At 48.3% G+C, this 22766-nt stretch overlaps 1 protein-coding gene across 1 annotated transcript; it reads right to left on the bottom strand.

Moving 5' to 3' along the window:
• Positions 1-13060: 13060 nt before the first annotated feature.
• SOX17 (SRY-box transcription factor 17) lies at positions 13061-20950 on the bottom strand. Its single transcript, XM_015855579.2, is given in 11 exon segments — positions 13061-14772; positions 19317-19543; positions 19545-19595; positions 19597-19665; positions 19667-19853; positions 19855-20090; positions 20092-20169; positions 20171-20190; positions 20297-20399; positions 20401-20562; positions 20648-20950. Coding segments are annotated over 11 exon segments (1527 nt in total). The 3' UTR covers positions 13061-14681.
• Between the last annotated feature and the right edge of the window lie 1816 nt (positions 20951-22766).

Here is a 22766-nt window from a genome sequence, read left to right as displayed (position 1 = left end):
GGATGTGGAGCAGAAGCAAGAACTGTTCTTAAGTAATAGTGCTGAGTCAGCTTTTATAATGAAAGCCAACTACAGCCATGGCCGACTCCACTGCCCCAGCACAGATTAGGCATGAGGTTTTCCCAAGTCACAACAGAATACTAAGGAACTCCCAGATACGGACCAGCAGCACACGTACTCCTTCTTTACCATGCCAGTTCTCCATTGTACTGAAGGGCTTTATTTGATTGGCACATTTGGCTGAAGGCATCGGAAGAATTCCTCCTGAAGGCAGTTCTTTATGGACTTAAGTAGTAGGCTTTATCTTGCCTAACTGTGCTGAGTTCAAACCTAAAGGAAGAAATACTGCTAAAGATACATCCCAGAGGAGTTAACTTATTGAAAACTTTCCCATTTTGAACACAGTAATACTCTTTTCTACCTTATAAAGACAGACACCAGTGTGGTATTTGGGGAAGGGGCTTGCAAAGCATGGACAGACATATTTCCTTTCTAAGATGTCTGGCAGAGATGGAAGACAAACTTTATAAACTTGAGAACCATTACTCAATCCGTAACTGTTGAACTATCTTTGCTGTCTGTCCTCCCAGTGGCCCTACATTCACACCCTGCACAAACATCATCTCCTCTTTAAAGAAGTAAAATTTCCAATAATCAACAGATTGTGCACTGATTCTAGATTTGCTGTACTATGCATCGGTGTTGTCCTATTTGAAGCTATGTTATCTTGAAATATATTTTCAAACCAGTTAAATATAATTTGTCAGCAATTACACCCTTATATTGGGTTAGCATACCCCTTGTTAATTAAAATAGCTCCCTAATACAGCCTTGCCAAGTATTTTACCTCAGGAGCCTGTGAGCCCCGCACCCCCCCAGCTATCATCAGCTCCACAAGTTTCTTAATTTACACCTGCTGAGATAGGATCAGCAGATGTGGGTTTGGTTAAATGAAATTTCTGTTTGAATTACAGACTGACACTGCCTACACATGGGTGTACACATCAGGACAAATAGACACCACAGGTGGCCATTATTCAAATGAAAAACATTACTGAAAGTTGGCTGGATAACAGAAAATAACAGAAAATAAATGAAGGTATACAAGGCAAGCATTTACTTTACTGTATTTCAAATAACATAAAATGAATTTTGCCAGATTCAGGGTTAGAATTATAAAGCTCTTTAAAGATACGGTATTATAACAAAATATGTATGTCCATGTGAGAATAGTTACACGTAGATCAAAGCTTTCAAAACCATCTGACAATTTTTAGGTTAGCTGCATCAATTTAGTACCTTACTTTCAAGAGAACAAGCATTTATTTTTGAGAAGAACAAATCAAAACCATTTCCACACACTTATGGCATAAATGTAGCTGATAATATTTTAAGATTAATCGAATTTTTACCTCCTCATTTCTTCCTAATAAGTTTTAACTTGAAGGTTAGTTTTCAATGAAGCTTTCAAGCAGAAAACCTGCTACTTGCAGATATTATTTTTTAAATAATAACTTCCAGAAAATAGTTTACTGAGATAAAAAACAACCAAACAAAAAAGAAGGCATAAAAAACAGTCTTGTTTTGCTTTTAAATGGTGTCAGATATTGTAGAGTCCTATATCTGACTAAAGTAATCTGCATTACATAAACCTTTGCATATTTCTTCCAAGGTATCTGTGATGAAAAGAACTGAACTAATTCAATCTGAAATATCTGATTTACACTTAAGGAAGTGTACTTTTGATGTGCACTGCCTCCAACTTTAGTATTCAATTGCAACTGGCCACACCAAATAATTGATTACATCATCGGTTTTCTAGTATGAATCAGTTGCCCTGTTTGACTGAGAGACTTGCTCACTACTGCAATGTATTTAAGCGATGTCAGCAACCAGGGATATAGCACAGTAGCCTGATGTCATTCAGAGTTCAAATAAAAATTACAGAGCTTTTAGTAGTGGAAACAACAAGTAAATCTTGAGGCAAGCTAATTACATTTTCTCACCAGTTAAGATCTTCCTTCCTTGTCTGAGGTGCACACAGATTATCAGGTCTGTGTGTGCTTTTAGGATTAGCTGTGCTCATGGCAATACCGTCACCTCCAGGAGACGGGAAGAGTTTGCACAGCCCAAGTACAGCTTTTCCACGTTCCTTTTCTCATGTCACAAAATAGTACACAGTCATTTGATTTCCAATGATTGCTGCCTGCACATTCACCTACAGCTATAATAACAGTTTACAGTAGAGTTTACCAGCAAGGTGAGCCTCTCCTGCTGTAACCTATAATAAACCGAATGAAATACAGTAAGTGACATCAGTTTCTCAACCTATTCACTAAGCATGACTATCAAAAATAAAATATCACAGACACATGGCACTGCAGAGTAAAGAAAAACATGCTTGATGGGCAGTTAACAGCAGCAGACTAGAACCATCATATTTAACCCTGTCATTCACAAATTATTATATATGTGTGTGTGTATACAAAAAGAACTATTACTGCAGTGATCCTATAGCCACAAGGACATGACCTCTTCCATTCAACGTCTTGCATTTTACTAGTAAGATAACTCTACAAAAGACTGAAAACAAACAGAATTAAGAAGCAATTCCTCCAACAGGAACTAGCGGAAAACAATCATCCAATACATTTTCCACAGGGGGAAAAAAAGTTGTTTTTTTTTTTTCTAATGTTTTGTTATACACATAAATACACACTCCTTATCACCATAATGCACACAGAAAACTCTCCTGACATGTTGTTTTGCTCTATAAATGATTCCAAATCTCGTTCCTCCCCTTCACTAAGTATGAATTGAGTATTATTTCTCTTTCAATTAAACTTCTGACCTCCATCTACACTCATTTCAGTCATGTGTTATATCTGGTCTCTTAAATGCAAGTGAGGTGTTCTTATATTGTGTATATACAGTATCTGGAATGGAGCCATTGCCTTGTTACAGAATCACAATGCAGACAACAGTTTTCAAGTTAGTTATGTTATATAACTGATTTTGTTTGGACAGTTTTTCAGTTGCTGTACTTAATGGTTGTACAAGATCTTAATGGTCTTTTCCAACCTTAATGATTCTGTGATTAAAACTAAATCTTGGCTTTAGACAAATTGTCACTAAATTTGCAAAGAAAGAGTGTGCAGTAGATGAGTTTAGCTTTCTAACTACACATGACACAGATGAGTGAATTTAAGCATGCCTTGAGGTCAAGGTGTGGCCTTGAATGCATGAGTCCTCAAACTAAATTATTAATATCAAAATATTAATAGTAATGAAAATGCTATTATAACATGGAGTAACAGAAAGTATGTTACAGGATGAGAAGACAGTGATTAAACATCACGTGGATATCTCCATGAAATACTATAGGAGCAACTAATCAAACTGATTATCCATCATCACATGAACTACACAGCTCCTCCTCTACCACTAGCAAGGGCAGGTTCTTGCTCCTCAACAGGTGTTCTTGGGAAGATGAAGAGCATCTGAGACTAATGGCTGCTGGTGAATGAACAGTATTGGAACAGCATAAGGTTAGGGTCAGGTTGGGTGTTAGGGAAAGGTTCTTCACCAGAGGGTGGTTGGGATCTGGAAAAGGCTCTTCAGGGTAGTGGTCATGGTTCTAAGCTGCCAAAATTCAAGGAGCATTTAGACAATACTCTGTTATGTGGATTGATTTTTGGGTGGTCTTGTGTGGAACCAGAAGTTGGACTGGATGATCCTTACGGGACTTTAACAACTGGGATATTTTGTAATTCTATGAAGTGTGGAAGATGATTGAGAGGGCTGAGAACCTGGGATTAATCCTGGAGGAAGTGAAAGGGAAGGTGGTGAAGCTATTTTCACTCAGCTGTACATCAGACATCTGCAAAGAGACAAAGGACAGGAGCTCCCTACAGGCATTTAGGTGTCATACCAAGTTGCACTATTTTCATGTGCAGTCTCTTGCTAACTATGCCCTCACAAGCTGGATCCAGCATGGGAAATCTAAAGAAAAAAAAAAACAAAAAACCTAATAAAGTACTTTCTCGTTACACTTTATGTTGGAGGGAAATAAATTGAGATAATTCATTTTGTCATTTGGCCAAGCAGAACGTCAGATCACCACCTTTTCTGTAAGGCTTTACATTTTGAAACCTCTGTCCTCACCTTTAGTTCTCTCTCTCTTCAAGTGTTGTGTGCAAATACACAAGACTCACCTGAGGTCTCCTATCTATTTTGTATAGCAAAATAGTCAATTTGGTTGTCACACATGTTCTTCTTCATGTGTGTCAATATGACCTTTATTTTGTTTCACAGCAACTTTGCTGACCCAGATCATTAAGTGTACGAAGAGAAAATTAAGAGATGTAGCTACTGTACCTTATTTCACACTGAAGGGAACCAGGCTGGCAACTTCAGTCAGTTATGATATCTCACCTGAGGTATAACTCCCCACTGAAGAAAAGCAGCTGCTCAAAGTGGGACCACATCCTTTAACACACAGTATTGTTACATAAGTGATTTAGTTCACATGCTAGTGTCACTTCATATCTATTCCCTTACTCATTTATTTTTACCAGTTATAATTTTCATTATATTTGTTACTTTATTAAACTGTGTTTAGTTAGTTTGTTTTTGTGCTGTTTTGTTGTTGTTGTTGTTGTTTTTGGTGGGTTTTTTTTTTTGTTTTTTAACAGAATTTAACCTTGTTGCTCTCAGGGTCTTTCTCCAAATTACCAGGGCCATTTTTACTTCTAACATTATCCTCATAGTGCTTTCAGCCCTTGTGACGTGGATAAAATTCATTAAATAAGTCTACATATTCATTCAATTTATTGCTCAAACTACCACATAAGGACCACACCCAAAACAACATTTATATATATGTATAGTTGAAGACATTCATAACTATTCTTACATGTAATTTAACATTGAGATCATGTATCTTTAATTTAAGAGAGTAACATACAACATCAAAAGTTCTGCTATCATCTTACTTTATCTATTGATTCTCTCGAAAGGGATGAACCCCTTACTCTGCTAACAAAGGAAATCAGATAAGTTTAACAAAAGTCATTCTTGAATATGATATTTAGAAAACCTGAGATAACTAACCCTTTTTAAAATCTCACTATATCCATCATTACAAAGCTATTGATTTAAATGCCTAATAGAGACAACAGCCAATTACATTCCCTTCTGCCTCACCTTTTCCCTCATTTACTTTTTGTCTTAGCAATCTTCTATCAAATAAAAAGGAATTAGAACCTATAAACACAGCACAGTGTCTCAGAAGACAGTGTTCTCACTCTTGGTAGAAGAGAGAAAACTTGTTTGTCAAATGAGCTTTCCAAACTCTGACAATGAAAGTTAAAACTGACACTGTCTGCTCTCCTGCCATTGAGGATAGCAGAGGTAGACTTTGGATATCAGTTTGTTTCCCTCGCATTAGAGTAAATAATGAGAACTCCTGGAGGTTACAGCTATTGGAAAATATCTGTAATTCCTGTATGCTACAGTAGTTCTATTTTAGGTAGTATGAAAAGTCAAGATAATGTGGTTTGTTTATAGAAGACATCATAACGCCTTCATTGTTATTCATCACTTGGCACAAAGGGAGCTTGGAGTATTTCCAGACAGTCTGCAGACTAGAATAATTTCACAAAACACTTGAGACAGCTGAAGAGGTAGCAGTAGCAGCGTGAGGGGGGGGGGGGGGGGGGGGTTATCTAGCTCAGACACTGAGATTCACACCCCTTGAGAACACTTCAGATCCATGATAAATTCAACTCCCAAAGGAGCTACCTATGTTGTATGAGCAAGTACTTATTCCAGCCAAGATCCTGCTGCTGTTTCAAAAGGCCGCAGGTTTTCACGTCACACCTGCCAGACTCAGATGGCACATTTCAAAATGACATTAGACTCTTAAGTTTAGGCAATAATGGAATTGTTTGAGTAATGAAATGATTTGATGAAGAATACACTGAAAACCTTGAAGAGGCAGCAGATGAGAACATCGTACACAGGAAAGATTATGAGCATTTCCAAAATTCAGTGACATACTATGGCCTTACTGCTGATGTAAATTCAAAGACAACATTAAAGGTAATCTTCCTGACACCCAGTTGTAAGATGTTTGAAACACTGTCCAGCTATGACCACATTTGTCCTCTGGTGGAGGTAAAGAATCTCTGAACCATGAACAAAAATAGCATTGTAAGATTCTGGAAAAAGAAGAAGCAGAAAGATTAGTAGATACCGCAGTATGTGCTTGTCTACAAAGTCAATTTGTTAAACTTCTCTCCATGAAACAGGAACACAATTTTGCACATGGAAAGATTCCTCCTGGATCTCTAACCTCAGTATAACACAAGAACACTAAGACTGACAGAAGTGTGACTGGCCTAAAAGCTTCCCTAATAACTTTCTGAAAATGCATTTGTTGTGATTATAGATTATCAGCAACATCCAGATTCAAACAAAGAAAAAAAAAAAAAGGAAATGCCACTAATGGCAGACACAGACAGGCAATAATCTTGCTATGATTGCTGAAAACCAATGTGAAAGTCAGATTGCTTGTTACTCACAACAACAGCCAGCAACATTTTCTGAAGGTATCGGATGGTGCAGCGAGCAATGCAGTGAAGGCAACAGTTCTTCACCAAGAAAGAGCACAGTTGCCAGGTTGCTCATCATAAGAAGCTGAGAACAGCATCAGATACATGGCAAGAGCTCAGGAAATTTCTTATATTTCATTTAAGGGAAAACTCTCATTTGATATGCACTTTCCTCTGCTGCCAGCCCTTAAGTGAGCTCACTGCATGCACCTGAGCTCCCTTGGGTTGACCCTGCCTTCCCACCAGGTGCTCAATCACCATTCCAAGCTGTGACTTACCATTTCCACTGCAGAATCATAGAATCACTAAGGTTGGAAAAGACCTTAAGGATCATCAAATCCAACCACAACCAAACCATACTACCCTAACTCTAACAACCCTCTGCTAAATCACATCCCTGAGCACCAGATCCAAATGGTTTTTAAACACATCCAGAGACTCAGAGCAGGCAATATTTAACCCTGTGTAAAGCAGTAATATTGAAGCGTTGCATAAAGTAAAGATACATATCGTTAGTGTTTAAATACAAACTAAAATACAGTAAACAAATTGTTTCTGGATTAGGAAGAGCAGTCAGGTGTAGAACATGTTCCCCTTCTGAAGTTTGGGATTGATGTAGTTATTTCTGCAATTATGAGGCTACATGCACACAAGTATTATGAAGGCCATTTGGGAACTGTAAAATGAAAATTCACATCCAAGGATGTGTGTTGTAGCCAGAGACCATTATACAAATAGAGGAAATAGAGCAATTATGTTAAGGCTGACAGGCAACAGAACAAGTCTGAACATGTCATGCTGTGTTACTGCAGCACGCAGCTTCTCTGCAGCAGTAAGCTCCTATTGAGTGAACTGTTAGTAGGGCATCTGTTTTGACAGCAGTAGGTAGTCACTGCAGATTAGTCTAGGTATACTGAGCACTTCTATGAGGAGCAGCTGAGGGAGCTGAGACATTAGCTGGAAAAGAGAGTGCTCAAAGAGGTCCCATTAATGTATATAAAATGGGAGATGCAAAGAGGATGGAGCCAGGCTCTGTTCAGTAGTACCCAGTGCCAGGACAAGATGCTATGGGCACAAACTGGAACTCAAAGTTCCCTCTGAATACCAGGCAGCATTTTTGTGCTGTGCAGGTGACTCAGCACTGGCACAAGTTGCCCAGAAAAGTCACAGAATATCCCAAGCTGGAAGAGACGCATAAGGATCATTATGTCCAACTCCTGGCTTCCAGCAGCCACGCATTTTCTGCCTGACCTCTAGAAAAATTCTGTTCAGCCAAGCAGTCCTGCCCCACCTGATTGACTCAGACCCTTTTGGAACTGCCTGTTCCTGTGCTCTTAGGAGGTAGCACTTAAAGTAACCAGTACTGGTGGACTCCCATGCCTCCAAAACCAGTTTTCCAGGGGACCCTACTAACTAGTTCCCTGAGCAGCCTGAAATCTGCTCACTCCAAATCCAAGGTTGAAGTTTTGGTGGCAGTATTCCTTCTATACTCAGAGGCTGTAGAATCTCCTCCATGGAGATCTTCAGCAGCCACCTAGACACAGATCTCGGCCCCCTGATCTGGATTGTCCTTGTTGGACCTTGGGCTGATGGACCAAGAGGACTCTTCCAACCTCAACCATTCTGTGATTCTGTAAATCCAAACAGCCCATCCTGACTGGCAGAAGCACTGAAGTTGTTAGGAATGAAATAAGACTCATGTCCATTTCATCCTTAATAAGTTATAAGTGTCTGTCAAAAGAAATAACAGTGTCACATCAGATTATTTACATTCTGCTAACACTACATTTGTTTAGCAAAACAAGAAAACAGTCTGCTCTATGTTTCTAAGCACAGGCTACACACAGTGCAATATTTCATTGACTATAGAAGGAAGTTCTGCAAAAACCCAGGTCTTCAGCAGTACTGAGCTGCTCCTCTGACTCTTAAGACAACATTGACACACTGCATGCTACCTCTCAGATGCCACCTGGATCCTCAGGCACTTGCACAGCTACAACTACCACAAAAGCTGACAGAATCTTCACCTATTGTTCCACTGACACTACTGTCAGAGCAAAATTGGATTAAAGTCTATAAACGCACATAGTTTACCTCGGATCAGCGTTATTGGTTTTGACACCATGAAAAACATTTATGGAACTACAATCTCAGATTTGTCAGTCAAGTTAAAGCCCTGACGCAGTGTTTTCTAATTGAACGATTTCTTTTCTGTGATTTAATAGTGGTGCCCAGAGCTTGATGTATTTGATGCAAATTTTTGTTCAGATTATTTATATTCCATCATGTCAAGGCTCTCAAATTTCTAAAGGAAGTGTTTCAGTGAGTGACAGTTTGCTTGGAAAATTGTCTGTCCTGGAAATCAATTTAAATTTATAAGGATGAAGTGTGCGTTTCGAAAGACAAAGCCTACTTCCCTATATCTTCCTACCAGATCAGACTACAAATGACTACATAAGCTTCCTTATGTAAATACATTAAACCACTCAGTACAACCAACCCATCTGGATTGAGGCTGCTCAAAAGGAATGTTTTATGTGCTGTAAGTCAGGTTATTTTCACACCGATTAAACATACCTGTCTCAAAGAACCCTTGCATCTTCTTCCCTAAAACACTGCTCTGACCTACTGAGGAACAGTAGAGCTACATCTCAACAAATACTAGCTTGTTTTCCTTATGTTAAATTGTTCTCAACAGGTTTAACCAATTAAGTCCTTCATTTGTAAAAAAAAAAAAAAGGTGCTGATAACAAACAGCTGTTGTATTCCAGCTCAATGGTGAATTAAATCTGTTTCTCTTAAAGCAAGTCAGCACATTGTGAATAAAAATTCTTACAATAATATTGGTGTTTTTTGTAATGCTACACTTTCTGACATCATACTCAATTCAAAAGTATGAAACATTGATACATTGCATTAATCTGACACCAAAGCTGCTTCCTATTTCTCACAGAAAACACCTGAAAACACTGTTGATTTTATGCAAGTGGATGTACATTGATATTTTAACAGAATATGTATGTAATCATAGGCTCACTCATAGTAATTGACAAAAGTGATACCTTTCAAAGCATGAAAAGGTATTAAGATTACATAGTCTTACTATGACTTATACTCTTGTCCCATAATTATTACCTTTCTGTGCATTTGAAACCAGAATTTGTATTGTATCAATGAGTTTTAATACTGTATCTCACAGTATCCTTCTGGAACAAATGCCCATCCTACAGCTGAGCAACCACAAAAAAACAGTGGAATGGGTGAACACTTTGCCGACAGATTGGGCTCAAAGGGTTATAGAAAGTGGGGATACAATGGGTGGTGTCCAGGTATTGGTGGGGTTCCATAGGACTCCATTTTAGAGCTAGTTCTCTTCAGCATTTTCATTGATGACTTGGATACAGAGCTTGAAGGTTTACTAAATCGGTTTGCGGACAACTCTAATTTGGGAGGAACTTCTGATTCCTTTTATGATAGAGAGGTCTTGTAAAGAGATCTTCACTAATTGGAAGGCTTAGCAATCACCAATTGCATGAAGTTCAAGGATAGCAAATGTTGGACTCTGCACAAGGGATGAGCCAGCTCCAGATACATGTACAGGCTGAGGGATGAGGGGCTGGAGATCAGCCCCACAAGGGATGTGGTCCTGAAGTTGCCCTGGCAGCTAAAAAGACCAACTGTAAACTTGATTTGCACCAGGCCCAGCACTGCCATCAGGCGAGGGAAGGGATTGACCACTCTGCTCTGTGCTGTACAGCCTCACCTGGAGCACTGAGTGCGGTTTGGGTACCACAATATAAGAACAGCATAGAACTACTAAGAGAATGCCTAAAGGAGGGCTACAGAGATGGTGAAGGGTCTGGAAGGCAAGATGTGTGAAGAGAAGCTGAGGTCCCTGGGTTTGCTCAGCACAGAGCAGAGGATCTGAGGGGAGGCCTGATGGTGGCTGCAGCTCCTCACAGGGAGCAGAGGAGCAGCACTGAACTCTGCTCTGACAGCAATGGAGCTTGAGGGAACAGCATGAAGCTGTGTCAGGGGAGGGGCAGCTGGGGGTGAAGGAAAGGGTCTGCACCAGAGGACAGTGGACATAGCATGGGCTGCACAGGGCAGTGGGCACAGCCCTGTACTGCTGGAGTTCAAGGAGCATTTGGACATCGGTCTCACAAATAGAGTTTAATTTGAGGTGGTTGTGTGGAGCCAGAGTTGAACTTGGTGATGCTTACAGAGATACTGCAACTATGCATATTGTATGGTTCTGTGAATTCACAGATATGGGTTCACCCTTTCAGTTAATTTGGATCCCATTTTTACCCATAAAAACACATTTTAATATTCTTTATCTCTGTTGAACAAGGAACAAAATTTAGTTTTAAACAGGATGGGTGCAGGATAAATTCTGCTCCTTAACCTGTAATAACAAGAAGCTTTAAAGTAAATCAGACACTGCAGAGTAACTCCACAATGCCTTGGAAGGAGCCCAAGATTGCTGGTACCTAAATATACTCTCTGTGGGTAAATGGAGCTGCCACCCTCAATGTGAACAATAACTATATTCCCCTGACAACTCTGTAGAATACCCCATGAAACAGGTTTTCTCACTGATAAGGAAAAAGATAGAAATGTATTTTCTCAGAATCATCACTTATTAAACACACAGAATAGACTAAAATCCTACTTTGAACAGCTACATGATGACATTTGATGTTAATGAGTGTTGTTTCCAAAACCTACATCAGCATTTGTCAGTGATTGCTCGAGTGACCTGTTTCATCTGTGTCATGTGATACGGCATAACCTTTGTGTGGTTCACTTTCTTTTATTATATTCAACCTTAGCCAATATCCCAGGAACTGTGGCACTTTCAAATGGAAATGACACAGACTAAATATATAAATGCTTTAATTATGTCTAATAATAAGGAAACATCCCAGAGAAATGCCCTGTCTCTACACAACCATGCACTCATTTAACTAAACATATTTTTAAAGCAGTGGAATAAGTCAAGGTGTTTATTCATAATTTACCTGACAAGAATACATGAGTCACCATTTAGGACTATGCTGACTAAGTTAAATTGTTTTTATTCCACTACTAGCTGAGGTTTATCTGCTTCACACTGTACATAGATTTAAAATGTATGTATCAGTTCTGATTAGATACATCATTGTGTACTCAACATACAGCCACTAACATCTTGGTTACTAAAACACTTCATATATTTCCCTTATCTAAATATCCATATTCATTTAAGAATGTCTAAGCTTTTCAATAGGTAAATCAATAGTTTAAAGAATGTCTGCAAAGGGAACAATATCAATTTTGCTGTATTAATATGAAAACAAATCAAAGCAATGTGGCCTGTATAAAAAGTAAAATAAGATAGGTAATAAAAATAAAATAAAATTATTTTACATCTATGATTAAAGCATTTAAGAACATCCATAGCCAGATTTCCAGGTTTTGCTGGACTGGTCTGAAAATTCAGTGACTTAAAAGCAGGATGACCCTTCTTTTATCATGACAGAAGAAATCATAATCCCTTTAAAATTCTAGAGATGTGCTCTGATGACCTGAGTTCCCTGGGACAGCTGGAACCCACCAGACACTGGCATGTACAACATACATACATGGGTGCACGCCCTCATTGTGCAGCAGGACCAGCAAGGAGTGAGACGAAGGCTCCGGTCTGTTCCTCCCACAGCATCCCTGTTGGCTCTGTAGATGCAAGCCCCAGACACACAGAACAGCTGAGCACCCAGGGTGTGCAAGGGAAGCTCTTCACCAGACTACGACCCAGCACAGCAAGAGGACAGAAGAGATGAAGGGATGTTGTGCAGAAGAAGAGCACAGCTGGGGCAGGAACAAAGTCAGGCTTACAGTGAGGAGGAGGGATACAGGTAGAGAGTGGGAACTATCAGCAGGAAGGAATAAAAGATTAAAAGAAAAAACACAAAGCAAAGCAATTACAGAAGGGAACAGCACATGAGATTTCAGACAAAGGGGAAAAGCTTGGATGCTTGAGAATGGAAGAGGATGTACAAACTCAGAAGGAATGTCAGGGATGTTACACAAAAGGAAGAAAGCAAATTTGAGCAACAAAAGGAATATCATCTAGGCAAAGAGCATAGTAGAAGGAAACTACAGCAAAGGCAAAGATGCTAAAGTAACAGCTTCATTATGTGAATGGTAATCAAGCCTATTATCCTACATCCCCAGTTGTCCTCAACTTTAACTCCAAAACCCACTGACAGTGTTTGTTCCTTAATCTTCACCTTGTCTCAGGCCAAACACAGGATGGCATACATGCCATGTTTGATGAGGCATTCCTTACTTTCTGCTTCAATTAATGCAGCTGGTGAACAAAGTTCCAGGAAAAAAATAGTATTATAAGGCAGACAGCAAATGAAAAAGAAACCCGCACAGGAAGAGGTCAGAAGAGGCAGAAAAACAGTTACCTCAACGTTAAGGCAATTTAATGATACTTTGGAGAACTGCATTTGTATTTATGACAATTGAAGTTCTACATAGTTACAGTAACTTCAGATGAGCTTTTTCAATTTCACACGCAGTCAGAAGTTCACTTTACAGCACTTAAAACCCAACTCCATTGGAGTAGACAGTACCAGGATTTCCTCTGGACTACATTAAATGACTTCTCCTCCACAATAGAATGCCCTCTGCTCAAGTATGCAGCTATGGGATTAACTGAAAACAATTCAGCTGATGCTTTGAATGTGACAGGTGCTCAGCAAATGGCAGTTATCATAGACCAAAGTTGCCGTAAGTTTTACAAAGCTGAGCATGGATTATATAATTGGAACCTTGGCTGAATTTCTTCAATGACAATTCAGCAGCCTAAGAATCTACCGCCAGATGCTACAATTATTTATTATGGATGGTACGGATACCACTTTTCAAGCATCATATGTGAATTAATGCCTCTTACCATTCCCATCAATTAACACCAACTGGCCCTGGTCAGCATCTTCCAATGGGAAGCATCAGAGATACTTTCTGCATAAGCATAGTTACAGGGAGATGGGAGTGTAGCTCCATTCTTAGCACAGGCAAAAAGTCAGAGGGCAGAACAGATGAACACTGAAACAGCATTTGCCTTAATGGATAACAGATATGATAGATACGATCAGTCAAGTGACAGCAACTGAGATGAGCACATGGGCATTCTGTCACCCTACCAGAGGAAGTCTGAAGCCCAACAGAAAGAACTAACTTATTCAGGGGTAGGTGATAAAAGTAAGAGCACATGTAAATGCAGCATAAATGTCATTTGTGAAATGTGGCAAACAATTGGCTTTGAGCAGAAAACGCTCGTAAAGCAAAATCACCTTCAAGTCCACAGGTATCTACATTAGATCAGTTCCTTTAAAAGCAGCATCTCAAACTTACCTGGTTTCTTCTGTCACAGATGACAGTTCAGGCCAGGAGGTTTTCCCCAATGCATTTAATGAAAAACATAAATTCCAGATGGCAATTACAAAATAGAATTCAAACAACACAAATCACCAAAGAGGACCACAACTCAGCACAGTTACAGTGTTTGACTCGAGGAGAGACGTTGGCACAGCTCCGTCCATGCAGCATTGGAGCAGGAACGCAGCTACGTCTTCGGTGAGATTGTTATGGCAACGAAGCATCACTCAGCACCTGCAATCCCCTCACTCTGCCGCAGGACAGGAAAGCTTTTATTGCTGCTGCATCTCCCTACAGGGCCGTAGGACCAAAGAGAACGACCGAAAGAGCTGTACAGGCATTTACTATCCTGAAGTACAAAAAACTATATGTAAATAGAACATAGGTAAAAACAGCGGATAAAACCGTGTAGAGAGTAACAGCACCAGAGCAGCAAAGAAGACACAAGTTTTGGGTATGGATGACAACTGAAGTGTAACTGCACAGGCACATCAGTGCAAGATCAGATGGAAAAAACGTCTGTGAATCTATTCGGTAACGGCACTTCCAGCCCCGACGGGCTTAGAGAATATGTCCGGAGAACAGTCCAATAAGTTACATAAATAGGAGCGAGGCGTCTCGGTGCCGCCGCAGTCCTCAGCCGTCGGCGTAGCCGCAGTAGTAGACGGCGCTGCTGGCGTCCGACACCACGGCGGAGAGCGGCCCCGCGGCCTCGGGCGACGCCAGCCCGGCGCGCACGTCTCCGTTGGCCCGCGTTAAGCGGCCCCCAGCTCGGCCTTTGCAGGGGCTGCGCAACGCGCAGTACTGCTACGCGCGAACTTTCGCTGTGCAACAGACTCAACTGGTCAATACGGTCTACCCAGCAGCTCTCGGTTGCGCGCAAAGTGCTTCCAGCGGCTCCGGCAGCGCCCGCGCCTCGGGCGGCGTGGGGAGGCTGCTAGCGGCCCAGCGCCACAAGCGACCAGGCGGGCACGGGAGCGGGCCAAGCCGCGGCCCGGTGGCACAGGGCTGCCCGTAGTAGTGCGGCGGCGCCGGGCAGCCCAGCAGCCCCTGCGGAGCGCCGCCCCGGCGCCCCAGCTCGCCGGCAGGCGGCGGTGCGAGCGCTGCTAGCGGTGATGCGCTTGCTGGTGCCGCCGCCAGCGCGCCCCCGCGGGGCTCTCGGCCCCGGCCCCAGCTCGCCGCCGCAGGCCTGGAAGTCTCCCGGCGCCGTGGGGCGGAGTAAATACGATAATGGACGATATATTTAGACTAGGACCCGGCTCACAGGTAAAGAACGACTGCCGTTAGTCAAACGTGGTGGGTGTGTGTGAAGCGCGCACTGCGTGCCAAAAGCCTTATGGCCCGGCTGGCGGAAGGAAAAGGCACCTCGCCATGCGCCGGCGTCCGCGGGGACATCGGGTCCCGCTGTGGGCAGCCCGAAGCCGTCTTATGTAGGCGGCACCAGCTGTGGGCAGTTCCCGACAAGGTACGTTAAATCCTCCAGCTCGTACCCGTCCGGAGCCGCGTCAGCCGCGCTCCCGTGTTTGCGTAGGGCAGCGCCAGCTCGCGGGCTGCGCACGGAGCCGACGCGCCACCGCCGCCGCCGTCGTCGGGGACAGCCTGGCGAGCGCGCCTGCGTTTTTACCGCCACGGGCCGTGTGGACATCTGTTAGCACGCTGGGAAGCCGCTCTCCGCGGCCGGCTTCAGCCGCCCTCACTGCTTCCGGCCGCCGCGGACCGGGGTACTGTAGTTCGGGGGTGGTCCTGCATGTGCTGCACCCGCAGCTTTGGCTCCGCCTCCTCCACGAACGGACGCTTCTCCGACAAGGCGACAGCGCCTTACCACGATGTTTACCTGCGGCGCGACATGCAGGCACGGCACCGTCACTCGTCACGCGGGGCACCCGAAGCCCGGCTCACCGACCCCGGCCTTCCCCCGCTCCCCGGCCCTCGGCCCCGGCGCTCACCCAGCATCTTGCTGAGCTCGGCGTTGTGCAGGTCCGGGTTCTGCTGCGCCAGCCGCTTGCGCTCGTCCTTCGCCCACACCATGAAGGCGTTCATCGGCCGCCGGATCCGCGCCTCGCCTTTACCGCGCCCGCCCGTCGCCCCCGCCTCGCCCTTCGCCTTGGCCTCGCCCGGCGGGCTCAGCGCCTCCGCCCAGGGGCACGGGCCCAGGGCCGGCATCATGGCGGGCAGCGCGCCCCGGCCCTGCGCCTGCTCCTCGCTGCTGGCGTAGCCCGCATCGGGGCTGCTCATCGCGGGGCGCCCGGGCCCCGACGGCTGCCCACGGACGGTAGCGGTCACCGCTCGTACCGCTGACGGCCCGCCGTGCTTCCCGCCCGACTTCTATTTCAGCACCCGGCGCGGCCAATGGGGCCGCGGGGGCGGGCGCGGCTCGGGGCGCTGCCGGCGGCTCCGCGGGGCGGCCCCGGGGCTCTCGCCGGCACCTGAGCCGCAAGGGGGACGGGCCCGGCCGCTCCGGCCCGATCACCCCTCCTATAGCCCATGCAGAAGATGCCGTGGAGGTGTCGAGTGTTGGTACGGACCGGCAAGCATTGTCCTGTGCGGTGGGACACCCACCAGCTCTGTGATTTTGCCCTTTCGAGCTTCGCACTGAGCTCATCTTAAAGCTGACACCCGGAGCTGTGCTGCACTGACCCAGGATGTAATTTCTGGGACAGGGATACACAGAAGCACGGGAACGGGGATACTGACTCCCTTCGGGCTCCCGGCCCAGCCGCGCTGGGATTGGGCTGAGCCGGGAGCTGCTTTGGGACAGGGGAGAGTGGGCACAGCCATCCTATGCGTGCTGATATAAATCCAAAGGATCCACGTCGGAAAATCCCACTTTCCTCGACCTGCCAGACTTTCCCTCATCCTCTGTGCGGAGCTTCAGCGAAATGCCGCGCTACCCACCCCCTGGAAAAGAGAAGAGCAGAGGCGAAGGGCCGAGAGAGGAGAGGGTGGGATCCCCACTGCCCCGCGAGGAGCACCCGAGGCCAGCGGTGTCCTCCGACGGTACGCAGTTCTGCGGCACCCGCAGCCCCCCGGCGGTCCAACCTGAAGCAAACAAGGGGAGCAGGCCTGGGGGCTGCTGTAGATGCCCACGGGCGTCTCTAGTGCTGAGAGGACCTCCACGTCTACAGAGAGACGCGGGGTTCACTTGGGGGTGGTGGCGATCAACTGAAGAGGATGCGTTTGGCCCCGTTTCCTAATCCCCTATGCTTATTTAGCACAGTGCATTGACAGTCACTTCCAGGAGGTGCTCAAACATGCAAACAGCGTTAGAGTGATTTGGTTCTAGACCAATTGAAGTGATTTTCCTCCACAAAGTCACGAGTAGGGTGCAGAGGAAAGTGAATGTGGGGATACTGGTGGGTGGCAACTGGTCATGAGCCAGCAGTGTGTCCTCACAGCCTGGAAAGCCAACTGTATCCTGGTCTGCACGCAAAACAGTGCGGCCAGCAGGGCAAAGGGGGTGATCCTGCCCCTCTGCTCTCTGCTGGTGAGACCTCACCTGGAGTACTGCATCCAGATGCGGAGTCCTCAGTACAGGAGAGACACAGACCTGTTGGAGTATGTCCAGAGGAAGGCCACACAAATGATCCAAGGGATGGAACACCTAGCCTATGAAGACAGGCTGAGAGCTGGGGCTGTTCAGCCTGGAGAAGAGGTTTCAGGGAGAGATGACAGTGGCCTTTCAGTATCTAAAGGGGAGCTAAAAGGAAAGGGACAGACTCCTTAGCATGTTCTGTGGTGACAGGACAAAGGGAAATGGTTTAAAGTGAAAAGAGAGGAGATTTAGATTGGATATAAGAAGTTGTTTTGTGATAAAAGTGGTGAGGCATTGGCATAGGTCGCCCAGAGAAGTGGTGGATGCTCCACCTCTGGAGACAATCGAGGTCATGCTGGACGGGACTCTGTGCAACCTGATGTAGCTGCAGATGTCCCCGTTCATTGCAGGTGAATTAGGCTGGATGACCTTTAAGGGTCCCTTCCAAACTCAAACGATTCTGAGTTTATGAATTTTATCAAACCCTGTAGGTTAAAACTGCGTGAGGAAAGTGACACTGAGCTACTGCCAAAGCACTGTTTATGTCCTGGGCACCATCTGGACACTGCTGTCTGTGCAGGGTATACATGGACCAGCAGAGAGGTGACCGAGGGCCACCCGCGTTCGTGTGCTGAGAGCTGCTTCTGCCGTGCGCCCGTGGGAGCCTCGAGGGAGCGCCCGGTGGGGCTGCAGGGAGCTCAGCGCTGGGACGCAGCTCTGCAGCCGGAACGAGTGGGTAGAAGGGAGGGCCTCTGGCAGGTGAAATGCGCTGTGACCGGTGACTCACGAGCATCGCGTAAACGACATTGCATTCTGCCAGCGGGGCTGTGCTTCAGGAGGCTCAGCGATGGAGGGCAGATTGCACATGGCCGTGCGGGTTTGCCAGTGGCAAAGGTAATTCTATCTATAGGCAAGATCATTCTGTTACAGGAATTACTTTAGGGAAAGTAAAAGTGAAGGTTCTTGAACGCTCCTCGTGATGTGCCGCTGTGGAGGAGCAGCAGAAACCCCGCGGAGCCACCTCCCTGCCATCGTGCCTTTAAATGCGGTCAGATCTGTTGCAGCCGTCTCAGAAACCCACCAATAAATGGCCAAAACATCACTTCGGGAGGGAGCAGAAAGATGGGAGGAAGGAGGCAATGTCCGAACACAGAACACTGCACAACACCTGGTGTAGAGGGACGGCAGGTACAGGCCTGCAGCCTGTACCGGAGCTGCATCCTCACTGCAGGGGCACCCATAGGAGCAGTGCAAAGAGCAGCGGTGACAGTGTGCAGAGTGCGATCACATCTCTGCGAGGGGATAGCGAGGGGCGGTTTTATTATTGTCACTTTATTTGAAAAAGTGCAAAATTACTCTGTACAAGACCAACATATAAAAACCCGAACACTGTACAACGCTACAAAACCATCCTGCTCTCCGCCGGGAATGACATCCCTGCTTTGTGCCACGGCGCTGCTCCACGGTACGAACACCGCACCCCACGGTGAGACGGGACAAAGATCCCAGCATCACTCCGATCGCGGCGCGGCAGCGGAAGCCTTGGGGTTCACCCCGAGGGAGTCCAGGCCCCGGCAGTCCTCAGCATCCGAATAAATTACATAAATAGGAGCGAGGCGTCTCGGTGCCGCCGCAGTCCTCAGCCTCGACGCTCGAGCGCAATAGAACGCAACGCTTCGGCTGGCGTCCGACAGACCACGGAGCGGAGAGCGGCCCCGCGGCCCTCGGGCCGAGCGCACCCGGCCACGTCGTGGCCCGCGAAGGGCGGCCCCAGCTCGGCTTTGCAGGCGAAGCGCAGGTACTGCTCGAACTCGCTGCGGTCCACGTCTCCCAGCAGCTCGTCGTGCGGCAAGTGCTCCAGCGGCTCCCGGCACGCCGCGGCCTCGGGCGGCGGGGACGGCTGCGCGCCCAGCGCCACGGCCACGGGCACGGGAGCGGGCGGGCCGCGGCCCGGGCACAGCTGCCCCGTAGTAGTGCGAGGCGGCCGGGCAGACCAGCAGCCCTTCTTGTGCAGAGCGCGCCCGGCCCCAGCTCGCCGGCAACGGGGCTGCGAGGCGCTGTGCGGGTTGCATGCTGCTGCTGGTGCCGCCCGCAGCGCCGCCCCCGCGGGGCTCTCGCCCGGCCCCGCTCCCGCAGCCTGAAGTCTCCGGCGCCGCGGGCCGTAGCCGCCGTAGGGCCCCGGCGCGCACTCGTCCAGCGGCCCCGGCGCGAAGAAAGGCACCTCGCCGTGCGCCGCGTCCAGCGGGGACGGGTCCGGCGTGGGCAGCCCGAAGCGCGAAGCGACGCGCCTACGCTCGGCAGTCCCGGTAACGCGCCGGCCCCGCCGCGTAGCCGCGCTCCGCGTAGGGCAGCGCCAGGCTCTCGGCGCACGGACCGACGCCGCCGACGCCTCCGCCTCCGTCGGGGACCAGCGCGGGCGGCGCCGCCTCGGCCGGGCCGTGCTGGGGGAAGCCGCTCTCCGCCCGCTTCAGCCGCTTCACCTGCTTCCGCCGCCGCGGACGGTACTTAGTGGATTGGGCGGGTCCTGCCATGTTGCTGCACGCGCAGACCCGTCGGCTCCTCCACGAACGGATCGCACTTCTCCGACAGCGAACAGCGCCTTCCACGATTTACCTGCGCGCACAGCACCGGCACCGTCACCGTCACCGCGCACCCGAAGCCCGGCCCCGACCCCGCGCCCTCCCCCCGCTTCACCGGCCCTGGCCGCCCCGGCGCTCACCTCAGCAGCTTGGCCCCTCGAGGCTCGCGGTGTGCCAGGTCCGGTTTGCGCGCAGCGCTTTGCGCTCGTCCTTCGCCCAACACCATAAGCGTTCATGCGGCCGCCCGGATCCGCGCTGCGCGCTCTTACCGCCCGCCCGTCGCCCCCGCCTCGCCCTTCGCCGTCTGGCCTGCGCCCGGCGGGCTCAGCGCCTGACCGCCAGGGACGGCCCAGGGCGCAGCATATGTGCGGCAGCGCGCGCTCCCGCCCTGCGCCCTGCTCCTCGACTGTGGCGTAGCCGCATCGGCTGCATCATCCGCGAGCGCCCGCGCCCGACGGCTGCCCGACGGACGGACGCGCCGCCTCGCCTACCCGGCTGACGGCCGCGGCTCCCGCCCGCTTCTCTATTTCAGCAGCGGCGCGCCAATGGGCGCGCGGGCGGGCGCGGCTCGAGGCGCTGCCGGCGGCTCCGCGGGGCGGCCCCGGGGCTCTCGCCGGCACCTGAGCCGCGCGGGGGACGGGCCCGGCCGCTCCGCCCATTGGGACGGGGGGGCCGGAGCAGGCCGTCGTCGCGGTGATGATGGGGCAGTGCCGTTTGTGGCCCCGAGGCCACTGAAACCGCAGTGACACGACATAGGTGGAAGGGACCGAGCATTTCCAAACGCGCCTACGCATCCCGTGGCACCACGGGACTGGTTTGTAGGCATACTTGGAAGGAGGCTTGTCACGAATTAGCCAACCCCTCATCTGCTTTCAAGTGATGACTGTAGGTGTATTTGTATAAGGGTACCCACTTTGGTCACATAAATGAACATCGGAAGGATTCTTAGTGAAATGGAACGAAAGAAGGCACCATTGCCTTTAAGTCGTTCGAACATCGCAATTCCTCACTCAGGTAGCTTAAATCCCGGTACCCCGCACCCGTCGGCCCAGTGAGGATTTTATATATGACGGAAACACAGCGGTAGCGAGCAAAGCGAGATACCGACATCGGAGAGTGTAACTTCGAAGCACTTGGCATTGCCGTTCCCCTCTCCCTCGTGCTGTTCGGTTCCACAGCCACGACACCCCGGAGCTCTGACACCCCGGGGTGACCCTGCTGCAGGGGCTAAACAGCTGTCTGAGGAAGGGCACCCGCCCATACCCAGCTGGGAGCTGGAGTTCGTTTCACCCGCTTCGCGCACACACTCCAGTCCTGCATCTCCCTTATACCAGATGCAGCAGAAAGCAGCAGCAGTGCTCGTCCCTGTACGTGTGTACACTGATAGCATCCTAAGCCAGAATACCGCCATCCCTCCGTCGACACAATGTATTTGCAGAAGAAATTCAGCGGGGTATTCTGCCCGCAAAGCCCAGCCCTCACTTGTGTATTTATGTATCATACCCACACTGATCACTATAGGGCTGGTGATGGCGCCCAGGAACGCAATAGGGTGCCCATCCAGCTGCCCCTGCCGTCGGGGCGGTGAGTCGAGCGCGTATCTGAGATTTCCCTATGCCGGGAACTGCTTTGCGGCTGAGATGTGCAGCACGTCCAGACCCCCCGGCCCTGGGCCAAGTGTCTGAACAAGGTTTGTTGCCTGCTGATACTACGCAGGGAACGTTCGGAATTAAGCGACATCCGAACCTTATCTGAATTACAATCGTGCTCGAGGAAAGCCTGCTTCTCCCTGCACAGGACAGAACACGCAGCAGAGAGGAGAAATTAAGCCGGCTTTCGAGCAAAGCAGTCGGCAAAAGGCAACGGCGCGGTGCCCTGACGGGTCGGTGCGCTCGCAGCCTCCCCCGGGCCAGCCCCAGCCCAGCCCGGAGCCGGTGGCCACAGCAGCCCCGAGGAGCTCCCCGAAACCCCGGTGCCACGTTGTCCCGAGCCCATCTCGTTACAGTGCCCTCCCGCTCCACTCTTGGTGCTTTAAATAAACGGTTTCTCGAGTCCAGGGAACAAACTCTGAAAGATCTCTCATTGAATGTACTTCGGGGCAATTTTAGGGCTGCAGAAAACGTGAGGTAATGAACTGAGCTGCCGCCTTTGGGCGATTTGTGCGGAGCGCTCCTCCAACTCAGTGTGCTTGAATCAAAGAACGCCAGGTGCGCTCTGAACACAGTCGAGCTCAGCTTCGTTCTGCCAGCTCGGGGCCCTTCCAGCTCTCCACATATACTTTTGTTCTCCCGTTCTCTTTTCAGTGTCGAGGTGTTTTCGAGCCCAAAAAGGTGGTTTCGCAGCACCGCAAAGAGCAACGCACCGCATCGCTTCCCCGAGCGCTTCCCGACCCCCTCCGGGCCCCGAGGTGAGACGTGAACTCCCTCACCCCCAGCCCCCTCCCACCCGACTCCCGATGACCTTTTAAACCCGCCCGAGCGCTGCGCGGGGGGATCCTCCGCAGAGAGCCGCACTTCTATTTCGGGGCCCTCACGGAGCGCGCCGTTATCAGAGCAGACCACAGATGCCACATGAAAAGCAGCAAACATCCGGAGGGTTTCCTGCGAGCCG

This window comes from Coturnix japonica, chromosome 2 (genome assembly GCF_001577835.2).
Source record: "Coturnix japonica isolate 7356 chromosome 2, Coturnix japonica 2.1, whole genome shotgun sequence".
NCBI classification, from domain to species: Eukaryota; Metazoa; Chordata; class Aves; order Galliformes; family Phasianidae; genus Coturnix; species Coturnix japonica.
Note: the sequence above shows the minus strand (reverse complement) of the source record. Positions and strands in the feature narration are given on the sequence as shown.